General features: G+C 61.8%; 1 protein-coding gene across 7 annotated transcripts in view; it reads left to right on the top strand.

Annotated features, from left to right (window-relative positions):
* Window positions 1-12,493, top strand: part of RHBDF2 (rhomboid 5 homolog 2) — a 24,317-nt gene extending 11,824 nt beyond the window's left edge. For 2 of the 7 annotated variants that reach the window (XM_081804412.1, XM_081804413.1), the window contains 17 exons: window positions 196-261; window positions 3,250-3,414; window positions 4,053-4,255; window positions 4,765-4,960; window positions 5,045-5,248; window positions 6,217-6,345; window positions 6,703-6,821; window positions 6,962-7,156; window positions 8,084-8,195; window positions 8,413-8,487; window positions 8,661-8,822; window positions 9,156-9,265; window positions 9,416-9,479; window positions 9,585-9,679; window positions 9,874-9,949; window positions 10,370-10,523; window positions 11,193-12,493. In XM_081804412.1, the coding sequence (XP_081660538.1) occupies window positions 3,271-3,414; window positions 4,053-4,255; window positions 4,765-4,960; window positions 5,045-5,248; window positions 6,217-6,345; window positions 6,703-6,821; window positions 6,962-7,156; window positions 8,084-8,195; window positions 8,413-8,487; window positions 8,661-8,822; window positions 9,156-9,265; window positions 9,416-9,479; window positions 9,585-9,679; window positions 9,874-9,949; window positions 10,370-10,523; window positions 11,193-11,731 (2,577 nt within the window). In that variant the 5' untranslated portion in view covers window positions 196-261; window positions 3,250-3,270 and the 3' untranslated portion in view covers window positions 11,732-12,493. Of the gene's footprint in view, window positions 1-195; window positions 262-3,249; window positions 3,415-4,039; window positions 4,256-4,764; window positions 4,961-5,044; window positions 5,249-6,216; window positions 6,346-6,702; window positions 6,822-6,961; window positions 7,157-8,083; window positions 8,196-8,412; window positions 8,488-8,660; window positions 8,823-9,155; window positions 9,266-9,415; window positions 9,480-9,584; window positions 9,680-9,873; window positions 9,950-10,122; window positions 10,224-10,369; window positions 10,524-11,192 lie in introns of all 7 variants that reach the window. The other 5 variants (XM_081804416.1, XM_081804418.1, XM_081804415.1 and 2 more) reach the window with 5 other exon arrangements.
* Window positions 12,494-12,504: the final 11 nt, after the last annotated feature.

Here is a 12,504-nt window from a genome sequence, read left to right on the forward strand (position 1 = left end):
GCCTGGGTGGCTCAGTCGTTAAGCGTCTGCCTTCGGCTCAGGTCATGATCTCAGGGTCCTGGGATCGAGCCCCGCATCGGGCTCCCTGCTCGGCAGGAGGCCTGCTTCTCCCTCTCCACTCCCCCTGCTTGTGTTCCCTCTCTCGCTGTATCTCTCTCTGTCAAATAAATAAAAATCTTTAAAAAAAAAAAAAAAAGAACATGCTCTGAAGACCTCTGCCACAAGACCCAGGAAGCAGTGAGCTCAGTCCAAACTCGGAAGGTAGGACGCCAGGTAGCCGGGTGGGCTGGACCCAAGGCACAAGCTGCTTTGCTTGCTTGCTTGTTTTTCATCCGATATGTACTGATACTACCTTGTGGGCCAGTACTCCGCTGGAGGTGGAGATGCAGCAGTGACTAAGGCAGAGAGAGGAAGATGACCAGGGTAAAGCGATGGAGAAACTTGTAGCAGGAGCAGGGAAGCTGCTTCGGGCAGTCAGGGAGGGCTCCTTGGAGGAGGTGGCACCCAAGCTGGAACCAGAATGATAGGAAGGAGCTACCTGCTCCACCGTGTGATGATCTGATACGGGGATGGAGAGACGAACACAGGCAGAGGCCTGATGTTTATGGCGCACCTGCCTGAGACTTTTTTAACAGCTTCATGGAGCTATAATTCACATTTACTCCACATAAACTATATCCATTTAAAGCGTACAATTCAGTGGTTTTTGGTATATGCACAGGTCTGTGCAACCATCAGCACGGGCAGCTTCAGAACGTTTCCATCACTTCAGAATGAGACCCACCCTTTAGCTGCTGTCCCCCCAACCCCCTGCCTGTCTCAGACTTCCGTATGAATGGACTCCTAGAACATGTGGTCTTTTGTGTCTGGCTTCTTTCGCTTCGCATAACATCCTTAAGGTTCAGCCACGCTGGACCCCACGTCAGTGTTTCACTCCTGTTTGTGGCTGCCTCGTAATCCCATCATGTGGATGGAACACATTTTGTTTCTCCGTTGGTCTGTCGATGGGCCTTTGGGTTGTTGCCACCTTTTGGTTCTCATGAACATGCTACTGTGAACATTCTAGAACAAGTTTCTGTGTGCACACACTGCCCAAGTGTGCATCACGCATGCTCTCATTTAATGCTCAGGGCACCTCTCTTGGGGGAGGTCTTTCCCCCGTTACAAGGTGAGGATGTGGGTGACTCGTGGTCAAGTGCAGGTCAAGGCCAGACCACCCAGCTGCAGTGTGCTTTTGACCATGACCCCTCAGCACCTCCTAGCAGAGCTTAGCAGGTGCTAGACAGTGAGGGGCCTAGAGTGGCCGAGTCAGGGGCAAGGAGGACACAAAGCCACTCGGGGCCCAGAGGCCCCAGTGAGAAGTGTGGACATTAAGTGAGAACGGGAAATCCTGGGACAGTGTTGAGCAGGGAGTGACGTGGTGCGATTGGTGCTTTTAAAAGGTGATGTCTTTGCTGCGTGGCAGATGGTCACGAGGGTGGGGGCTCAAGGCGCAGCAGGTGGAGTGGTCAGGAGGCCACTCTGATCCCTCAGGTGAGAGAGGTGGCTCCCGGGGGCCGGGGTGGAGGGGACCGATGGCCTCGGGCCACAGGCGCCCCCTGTGTCACCCTTCCATCCCACGTTGGTCCCTCGCGCCCTTACCTGGAGGGCTCCCGTGTGACTTGCCACAGGTCTACGCACACCCGGGGTCAGCACTGTGTCAGCAGACAGATGCGGAGTCCCTGGCCTTATGCTAGGGGAAGAGAAACCGAACTTGCTCCAGCAGCTTTGGGAAGTAGGGAGAGGATTTTAGGCAGAGAAAGAGCAGAGTGAGTGAGGAAGGGAGGAGAATAGAACAGGCAGAGTGTTGATTCTGGTGGAATCAGAGGGGAAGTGGGAGTCGGTGGGGGGGGCGCCGAGCAAGTGTGGACAAGCCCCAGATTTGGGCAGGGGCGGGGAGGGGGGGGTAAATTGCCACCTCCTCTTGGCAGGGCCATTTCACAGGATCCACTGAAATCAAGATGTACTTACTCTTCAACCCAGCAGTTCCACTTCTAGAAGTTTGTCTTGGGATAGCGCTGGGACATGCACATGGTCTAGGCAAGGGTGTCAGTTAACACTGGACAGGAGTCCCTGAAAACACCCTAAACAGCCATCAGTCTGGCATTAATTAAATCTTGGTGCATTCCACTCAAGGAAATCTTTGCAGTCATCAAGAAAGATAAGGTAGGGGCGCCTGGGCGGCTCAGTCGGTTGGGCATCCGCCTCTTGACCTCGGCTCAGGTCTTGATCTCAGTCAGGGTCGTGAGTTCAGGCCCCACGTTGGGCTCCACGCTGGATGTGGAGCCTACTTAAAATAAAAAAAGATAAGGTAGATCTGTCTGTATGCATTGATGTGCACCCTACGGATGAAAAGATATGGTGTGAGCGTGTAAAATTTTAAGTACATGTATCCTTTTCCACGTGCAAAGAGGCTCTTACCTGGAAGACAGGGTGACAGGCAGACTTTGAGTTCACTCTCTGCTTTATAATCACTGGAGTCTTTTTTGTGTTTTTACAATGAGTATATGCCACTTTTATCATTGGGATTAACATTTTTCGTCCATGAAAAGAAAAAAGTACCAAACAGGTGGCCGTTTCAGTTACCTTTGAAAAAGGAACCAGGCAGCCCAGGGGACAGGAACCAGCATGGTGGCTTTCCCATCTGTCTGGTAATGAGGCTGAGCCACCAACCGCTTCCTCCCTAGAAACCCAGGGACGGCTACTAGGAGCACCACCTGCTGCCTGCACGACTGTGGACCTCTTGTTTGCGGCTAGGGCACTGGGTTACCCTGGAGCCGCCTTGTCCTCCCCCAAGCCCTGCCCCAAGGTCAAAGAAGCTGCCCTCTGACCCCTGGCCTACCTTGACCAGGCTGACAAGGCGGCCAAGGTCACTGCAGCTCTGTCCTTTGCCCTCCGGCTCCTCTCTGGGTGTGGTCCTTGCCTGAAGCTGAGAGACTACCAATGGAAGGAGGTGGAAAGGTGGGTATTCCCCAGGCCCCTGTGGGCCTGGATTGCAAACAAAAGACAGAACTAGACCTACTTGCCTTACCCCACCCAGTTCAGATTCAGTCTCTGCCGAGTGGTTTGGAACCCAGCGTTAGGCTTGACTGACTTCCTGCAGGTTGTTCTCAGCCCGGGCCGCCCGCCCTGGCACCAGGGCCCCCAGGTCCCTTCCTGTCTTGCCACCTGTCGACACACTCATGCCCCCTCTCCCCGTTCCCATTCCAGCCACCCTGCCCCTGGCCCACCATGGCCTCCGCTGACAAGAATGGCGAGAGCGTCTCCTCTGTGTCCAGCAGCCGCTTGCAGAGCAGGAAGCCGCCCAACCTGTCCATCACCATCCCGCCACCCGAGACCCCGGCCCCTGGCGAGCAGACCAGCATGCTGCCCCAGGTAAGGGGGCAGCCTGGAGGCTCGCTGGGGAGCGACAGCTGTGCACACGACACCGTTTGGGCAGGGGAGGCCCCCACTTCCTGTGTCACCCCTCACTTGGGCCTGCACCCCCTCTTCCCCGGCCCCACATGTCACAGGGAGTGGGCCCTGAGCGCAGGAGCCGCGTCTCGGGGTGGTCGGTGGACGGGGAGACCAGAAGCACAGTCCTCGAGAGAGGCTCCCCGGTTCCACCAGGACCGGCTATTTGCATTTCCCGCCCGGGGCCCCCCGAGGGGCTGTCAGACTTGGGGGAAGAGACCCCACGTGCTGGGCATCAGCAGCCTGACCCCTTGATCTGAGTGAAGCGACAGCACTGGAGAATGGGAATGAAGACAGGCTGGACCAGCGCTCCATAAAGAGCTCATTGAGAGTGTCCTGGGGCATAAAAGGGGTCCTGTGTTGGTGCTACCCACTCACCCCGGGGGCTGTTTTGCGTACAGAGGGCGGGGGGTGGGGTGGGGGGGAGCACTGTGTAGGGAGCTGGGAAATCATGCTAGGGTTCATTGAAGAGTGTGAAGGATGGTGACTTTACAGTCGGAAGGAAAGCAGCTCAGGCGTGTACATTAGGGGTGAGGTGTATTCTCAGGGTTCTGGCGCAGGGAGCCAAGGAAGAGCGAGCCCGGGATCTGGGCTCCACCAAGTCCCAGCCCGTCCTCCCGCCCTGCCTCCCGCAGAGGCCCAGGAACCCAGCCTATGTGAAGAGCGTCAGCCTCCAGGAGCCACGGGGACGGTGGCAGGAGGGCAGCTCGGAGAAGCGCCTTGGCTTCCGCCGCCAGGCCTCCCTGTCCCAGAGCATTCGCAAGTGAGCACCCTTCCCGTCCCCGCCCCCCCAGCAGCCCTGGGGACTTCCGCTGGGCCTGGCCCTGTGTCCCCTTCCTAGGAGTAGGCAGGCCTTTGTGAGCAGCACTCCCCGCAGGGCTGGAACATGCACGTTCCCGGGGGGGGGGTGGGATTTGAGGCCCAAGGGGGACGAACGTGTGCCTTGTAGAAAGTCACAGTGTGGAGGCTGGGGGGTTCAAGGTCAAGGAGCGGGGGCTGCGGAGGAGGCGCTGGCCAGCCCAGCTTCAGCCCCAGACTCTGTTCCTCCCCTCTGGTCTGGTCGCTGGGTACCGACCCGGGGGGGCAAAAGGGGGAGCCGATCTGCCCCTTGCTCTGGGTGCACGCATGCGCTGTAACCTCCCGTCCCCTCCCCTGCACACACCTCCCGTCACCCCCGCGTGCCCTCCCCTGCACACACCTCCCGTCACCCCCGCCCGAGCGCGCTCCCTGTGGCGGTGGGCACGTGGCCACGGCTCTGTGTGCGCTCCGCAGGGGCACGGCCCAGTGGTTCGGGGTCAGCGGCGACTGGGAGCTGAAGCGACAGCATTGGCAGCGCAGGACCTTGCATCACTGCAGCGTGCGCTACGGCCGCCTCAAGGCCTCATGCCAGCGCGACCTGGAGCTCCCCAGCCAGGAGGTGCCTTCCTTCCAGGGCACCGAGTCTCCGAAACCCTGCAAGATGCCCAAGGTGGGCTCCCCCGGGGCAGGGGGGCGGCAGGTGACTTAGCCCCGGCCCGGTCGGCTCTGCTCACCCCGCCTTCCCTCCCTCCAGATTGTGGATCCCCTGGCCCGCGGACGGGCGTTCCGCCACCCGGATGAGGTGGACAGGCCCCACGCCCCGCACCCACCCCTGACCCCAGGGGTCCTGTCCCTCACCTCCTTCACCAGCGTCCGCTCCGGCTATTCCCACCTGCCCCGCCGCAAGAGGATGTCTGTGGCCCACATGAGCTTTCAGGCTGCCGCCGCCCTCCTCAAGGTAAAGACGCCTCCCCTCCTCTGCCCGGCCCGCGCCATCCCTCCCTCTCTCTCTCCAGAGCACCCCTCGAGAGCTCACCCAGGTACGTCCTTCTGTGCCGAGGGCGGTGGATGCACCGGGTTCCCTGGCAGAGAGGGGGGCCCTGCAGCTCAGGAGCCCGGCCCACGTCCTTCCAGCCCCAGTTCTCCATAGTTTGGGAAGCCGGTTTCTGCACTGACACGAGCTGGGAAAGTAGGACACGTGCAGGCACCACGCTTCACCCGAGTTCACTCAGCCCCTGTGTTGTGTGGGGCCCGGGGACTGCAGAGTGAAACGAACCAGTGTCACTGCTCTGGAAGGGCTCCCAGCCCTGGGCGGGCCGATGTCACTACTCAGTGTGATGAGTGCTGGGGCCCACGCAGGAGAGGGGCTGATGTCAGGACAGGCACTTGGGCTGAGCCCAGAAAAATAAGGAAAAGCTTCCCAGGAAAGGAAGGCAAGGAACAGTATTCTCAGCAGAGGGAAGGGCCTATGCAAAGGCCTGGAGGTAGAGGGGGCGTGGCACATCAGGGGAAGAGCGCATGGTGTGATGTGGTTTTAGTGAGGGGTGCTTATAGGAGGAGTAGCCGCAGATTGGGGTCAAAGAGGCAGACAGGGGCCTGCTGTGCTCTGCCAGGAAGCTGCGGCTGGGGGACATGGCCCGAGTTTGGGGAGTAAGGGTGCGGAACGAGTGGTGGGGAGCTAGCTGCCCCAGCCAGAGGGCAGGAGGTCAGCAGGGTGAGGATAACCGAAAATCTTGAGAAGAGCCACGGGTTCGGGGCTACGGAAGCTTTCTGGCCTTTTTCCGCAGACGCTCCGTGCTCTGGGCAGGGTCCCGTCTCCCGAGGTGCTGCTCCGGGAGGAGGGGCTTGACAGCTCCTTTGGAGGGGGCGGGGGGTAGAGGCACCTGACCTGGGCCTGACGCCCGGGCCCTGCCCTGCCCTCTCCAGGGGCGCTCAGTGCTGGATGCCACGGGACAGCGGTGCCGTGTGGTCAAACGTAGCTTCGCCTACCCCAGCTTCCTGGACGAGGACGTGGTGGACGGAGCAGACACATTTGACTCCTCGTTTTTTAGTAAGGCAAGCATGGGGTGTGGGCCTCAGGGACTGGGTACGGGGTGGCCTGGGAATTAGGAGAGGGGACCCGGCCCTGATCATGCTCTGCCAGGAGCCCCTGAGGGATCCAAAGGCCCACTGGTGGGCTGGGACGTGGCACCTCGTGGAACTCCTGGGCTCCTGTCTTCCTGTTGGGGACCTGGCAGGGCAGGGTGCCAGCCGGGAAAGCCACCGTCAGGGCTGACAGGCACGTGCCTTCCATTTCCCTCCCGGAGAGCCTGTCTAGCTTTGTTCTGTCCTTGAATTGAGGTGCTGGGAGCAGTATGGACAGTGACTCCTCACACTGTCTTTTTCTGTGTCCCCCACTCCACCCCACCCCAGGAAGAAATGAGCTCCATGCCCGACGACGTGTTTGAGTCTCCCCCACTCTCGGCCAGCTACTTCCGGGGGATCCCGCGCTCGGCCTCCCCGGTCTCCCCCGATGGGACGCAGATCCCTCTGTGCGTTCTGGGCCCCCTTCCTCTGGGTGCGGGGAGGCGCCACGGCGGGGGAGGGCCCCCGGGCCGCCAAGTCCGCCCCGAGCCCCGTCCTGGGGTGCGTGGGGGGGGTGGGCAGCGGGCTGAGGGCCGTCCCCCACCAGGAAGGAGCACGGCCGCGCCCCGGTCACGGCGGCCCGGCGCGGCAAGCGCCTCGCCTCCAAGGTGAAGCACTTCGCGTTCGACCGGCAGAAGCGGCACTACGGCCTGGGCGTGGTGGGCACCTGGCTGAACCGCAGTTACCGCTGCAGCATCAGCAGCACAGTGCAGCGCCAGCTGGAGAGCTTCGACGGCCACCGGTGAGGCTGCCGCACCTCTCGGGCGCCCCTCGGCTGGAGGCAGAGGGGAGAAGGGCCGGGAGCCAGACCCCCAGGCCCCTCTCCTGCGGCACCCCCTTTATTGTGCGGGCGTTTGGTGAGCAGCCCGTGTGGGAGAGGAGAGCGGGGACAAGTCCTCAGGGTGGCCCCACGCGCATGCGTGTCGCCTGGGAAGGGTCCTCGGCGCTTGCTGCCTCTTCACCCTCCCGGCTCTCTTGGCCCGTGTCCTTAGCCCAGCTCCCAACAGCGGTCAACAGGCATTCCTTGAGCGCCAGCACACAGGCCCTGGAACAGCTCCAACAGGAGGGACAGGGCGGGCAGGGTGGGCCCGAGGGACAGTTAGAAGCTCTATGAGTGACGGGACCGTGGGGGGAAACCAGAGGACTGGGGAGGGGCACTTCTCACAGCGTGCCCCAGGCGGCGACCCGATCGACATCAAACCCAAAATCAAAAAACGAATAACAAGCGTAGCAAGTGTCCCAGGAGGACAGAGAGTGAGTGGATGGCTGGTGGGGAGGGCTGCGGTCAGCACGAGCAGGAGTTAGCCGGGCAGAGAGAGATGTGAAGAGCGTCTCTGGCAAAGGAAATGCCGTGTGCAAAGGCCCTGGGGCTGCAGGGATCATGGTTTGTTCTAGGAGCTGTAAGAAGAGAAGGTGGGTGGGCGCATTAAGGCCCTCAGGAGGGGGTGACATTAGACTTCATTGCAAGCAGAGCGGGAAGCTGTCTCAGGGCGTAAGCTGCGAGAGAGATCTGTGAGGGTGCATTTACAAAGTCACTGTGGTGAAGGACGAGTTGGAGGGGAATAGAAGGGGAGGGGAGAGAGCAAGTGAGAGCTGATGGGGGCTGGGCTCAGCAGGCGAGGGTTGGGATGTGGGTTCAGCTGGGCTGACCCAGGGCCTCTGTCCCCAGGCCCTACTTCACCTACTGGCTGACCTTCGTCCATATCATCATCACACTGCTGGTGATTTGCACGTATGGTATCGCACCCACGGGCTTTGCCCAGCACGTCACCACCCAGCTGGTGAGTCAGGCTAAGGAAGGGGTGCTTCCCTCTGGGGGCCCCAGCCTCTCCTGAGAGGCATCAGCATCGTCCGCCACGGAGTCCCTCCCTTGGCCACAACCTGGCCCATGCGGGAGGTGCTCCGGGCTCACCATAGCTTTACCTCTCAGCCCCACTCTGGGGGCCATACCCTGGGATGGGAAACCCCTGAACCCCCTACCCTCTGCCCCTGCACCAGGTGCTGAGGAACAAAGGTGTGTATGAGAGCGTGAAGTACATCCAGCAAGAGAACTTCTGGATCGGCCCCAGCTCGGTGAGGGGCCCAGGGGGATGGGACAGCATCTCAGCAGGGAACCCTGGGGCCCTGTCGCCCCCAGCTGGGCAGGGGTCAGCTGGCCCGGGAGCCCCTCTTATCAGGGGACCTTCAGGGGAAACTCAACAGAGTGGCCAGCTCTGGACCCAGGCTCGCTCTTTCCCCTCCCCCAGATTGATTTGATCCACCTAGGAGCCAAGTTCTCCCCCTGTATCCGGAAGGACCAGCAGATCGAGCAGCTGGTGCTTCGGGAGCGAGACCTAGAGCGGGACTCGGGCTGCTGTGTCCAAAACGACCACTCGGGCTGCATCCAGACCCAGCGGAAGGACTGCTCGGTGGGGCCAGGCCCCCTAGCCCCTGCCAGCCCCACTCTGGTCCTGTGCACCATCTTCACTTGCCCCAGCACAGGGGAGGGGCCCTCAAGGACAGTGACCGCATCCCTTCCCTCCTTCCTGGCCCCATACAGGGAGAGTGCGAATCTCCGCAGCCCCGGAGAAGTGAAGGAAGTGATGTTCCCAGGTCTTGGGAACGTCAGCCAGGGGTGGAGGTCTGGGAGATGAGCCTGAGCCCTGGAGACCAGGGGAAGAGCCCCAGTCCAGAGGGTCCCTTGCCGACTCTAATGGGGATGGTGTTATCCTAGTCGCAACCAACCCTCCTCTATCCTCCAGGAGACTTTGGCCACTTTTGTCAAGTGGCAGGATGATACGGGGCCCCCCATGGACAAGTCTGATCTGGGCCAGAAGCGGACATCAGGGGCAGTGTGCCACCAAGACCCCAGGTCCAGTCTCAGGGTGGCCCAGCTGGGCTGTGAGAAGATGGGATTGAGTGTCCCGTCTGTGCTTCCCCCTGGGGATGTCAGCAGGTGGGTGTGGCAGGCTGGGGGCGGCGCACAGCTCCTCATTTTGCCCCCTCTGACCTCTGCCTCCAGAACCTGTGAGGAGCCAGCCTCGAGCGGCGCCCACATCTGGCCTGACGACATCACCAAGTGGCCAGTGAGTGTCTGGGGTGGAGAATGGTCTAGGAAGGGCAGGGAGAGGGTGCGGGTGCCTGCCGCTGCAGGGGCCCAACCCAGTGTGGGCGTGTCGTCCCCCCCGCAGATCTGCACCGAGCAGGCCAAGAGTAACCGAACCGGCTTCCTACACATGGATTGCCAGATCAAGGGCCGCCCCTGCTGCATTGGTACCAAGGGCAGGTAAGCCAGCTCCTTGTTGCCACCTGCCACGCGGGCTAGTGTCCTCCCTCCCCCACTCTGGGGTCGCCCGTGGTGTGAGCAGGATGAAGGGGAGCCTGCCCCAGAGCTCGGTCCCCACAGAGGGGCGCCCCTCCTGCCAGTGGGCGGGGGTACTCGGGGCTCTGATGTATCCCCTTGCCTCCCTGTCCCCCCAGCTGTGAGATCACCACCCGGGAGTACTGTGAATTCATGCATGGCTATTTCCATGAAGAGGCAACACTCTGCTCCCAGGTGAGGCAGGGCCTGCGGGGGCCCTGAGGGTGAGCAGGTGAGCACGGCAGCGTGCTGGAGCCGGCCTCATGCCTCCCCTCCTGCAGCAGGTGTCTGGCTCTGCACACCCCCCCGCCCCGCCGCATCGGGGCCAGCTGGGTCACTGGCACTGACCGCCCCGTGCTTGCCCTCAGGTGCACTGCTTGGACAAGGTGTGTGGGCTGCTGCCCTTCCTCAACCCCGAGGTCCCAGATCAGTTCTACAGGCTCTGGCTGTCTCTGTTCCTCCACGCAGGGTAAAAGGCCCCTCGCTGCCCGCCCCTCCCCCCCACGCCCCTGTGCTGCCTGCCCCCCACCCCCCCGGGCCCGTGGAGGAGGACTCCTGGCTGGCAGCCGGGGGCAGATATGGGACGGCTGACGCCTGCTGTGCCCCCCTCCCCAGCGTGGTGCACTGCCTCGTGTCCGTGGTCTTCCAGATGACCATCCTTCGGGACCTGGAGAAGCTGGCCGGCTGGCACCGCATCTCCATCATTTTCATCCTCAGTGGCATCACCGGCAACCTCGCCAGCGCCATCTTCCTCCCGTACCGGGCGGAGGTAGGGACTCGGGGGACGGGGCAGGGAGGAGGGCCAGCTCTGCTGCTTCCCGCCCCTTCCCCCCCCCGGAGCGGCCAGAGGGACACACGGCCCCGCCCGGGCCAGGCTCGACAGCAGATGGACAGCTAAGCTGTGGGCTTATTAGCTGATCCCCTAATCCCTGGGAGCAAGGAAACAGCGATGCTTCTGCGTCATGCTCAGGCATCACCTCCAGAAAGACTTCCCCAGACCCTGTCCCTCCCTTTGTTCCCCTTCTCTGCTTCATTTCTCTTCGTGACCGTGACCCTTGCCTGCCTACCTGCAAGTCACATAGCTGTGGGTTGAGCTGCATGAAATCTCCAGGGTGCAAACATTCATGACCCACAGAAACAGTGACAGTTTTTCCATTGATTCGACCCCATGCCCTTGGCTTGTTCGGTGTCTGTCCATCCTGCCGTATGCTGCCTGGCGTAGGCCTGTCTGTCCTGCTTACTGCACAGACTAAACACTGGGCACGTAGTTGGTCCTCAGTGTTTGCAGAAAGGGTGGGTGCCACAGGCCCCACTTTGGTCCAGGAGCCTCAGCTGCCGGCTCCCCACCCCTGGGAGAGCCCGCCCGTAGGAGGACCCGGCTGCGCCCCGGCTTCGCACCTGGCACCCCGGGCTGACGCCGCTCCCCTCCCCGCCCCAGGTGGGCCCAGCAGGTTCGCAGTTTGGCCTCCTCGCCTGCCTCTTCGTGGAGCTCTTCCAGAGCTGGCAGCTGCTGGAGCGGCCCTGGAAGGCCTTCCTGAACCTGTCGGCCATCGTGCTCTTCCTGTTCATCTGCGGCCTCCTGCCCTGGATCGACAACATCGCCCACATCTTCGGCTTCCTCAGCGGCCTGCTGCTGGCCTTCGCCTTCCTGCCCTACATCACCTTCGGCACCAGCGACAAGTACCGCAAGCGGGCCCTCATCCTGGTGTCGCTGCTGGTCTTCGCCGGCCTCTTCGCCTCTCTGGTCATCTGGCTGTACGTCTACCCCATCAACTGGCCCTGGATCGAGTACCTCACCTGCTTCCCCTTCACCAGCCGCTTCTGCGAGAAGTACGAGCTGGACCAGGTGCTGCACTGACCCCCGCCAGGCAGGCCTGGACAGGCTGCCTGTCTGCAGAGCGCCCCAGCCCGCGCTCCAGAGACCCGCCTCTGGGGGCCCCGGCCCTCCCCCCACCAGCCACACTGACCCCGCGGTGACAGTCACAAAGGCGAGGTCCTTGGGGGAGTGAGGCCCCCCTTCCTCAGTCTGGGGGGCCCTCCGAGCATGTGCTTCTCCCCAGCGCCGGGACTCGGACCCTGCCTTCCTGCTGCTCCCCTGCCGGCAGGACCCCTGCCGAGGGGTGGGCTTCTCTCCTTCCCAAGGTCCCCGGCTTTGCCGATCTCCCCACTCAGCCCCAGCTGGGGCCTGCCCCCCCCGCCCCCCCCCCCACCCCATTACTGTGGCCGTGCCCTTACTGGGACGTGGCCAGGGTTCCCACCAGGTTCCCACCCCTGCCTCACCGAGGCCTCCCCTCCCTGCCCTGTGAGCCCGTGCCCCTTATCCAGCAGTGGCCTGGTGAGCCTGCCCTTAATGCTCCTGGACCAGACGTGTGGGAAAGGCTTTGCCGTGGCCTGGGGCAGAGAAAGAGCATGGAGACACAGCGAGGCTGGGAAGCTGAGAGCCTCCACTTGATGGTCGCAAACAGAGGCTGTCCCCTCTCTGTCTGTCCTGGCCCTCCCTCTGAGTCAGTGTTCTGCCTTGTGGGGCTGGCTCTGAGAAGGCCGGCCCTACCCCACTCTGCCTCACTCCTGCCCAAGTGGGGGTGGGGGCTGGGCCACCTCAAGGACCTGCTCCCAGGGGTTGCCCAAGGCTCAGCCAGGCCCATTTTTTACTGGTTTATATTATGGTTCTAATTTTTAAAAGTAACGCTAACTTTATATGGATGATGTCTCGAATGTATTAAATGATATTCTCTAAAAGTATCATTTTT

This window comes from Leptonychotes weddellii, chromosome 15 (genome assembly GCF_054177405.1).
Source record: "Leptonychotes weddellii isolate Sample4059 chromosome 15, ASM5417740v2, whole genome shotgun sequence".
NCBI classification, from domain to species: domain Eukaryota; kingdom Metazoa; phylum Chordata; class Mammalia; order Carnivora; family Phocidae; genus Leptonychotes; species Leptonychotes weddellii.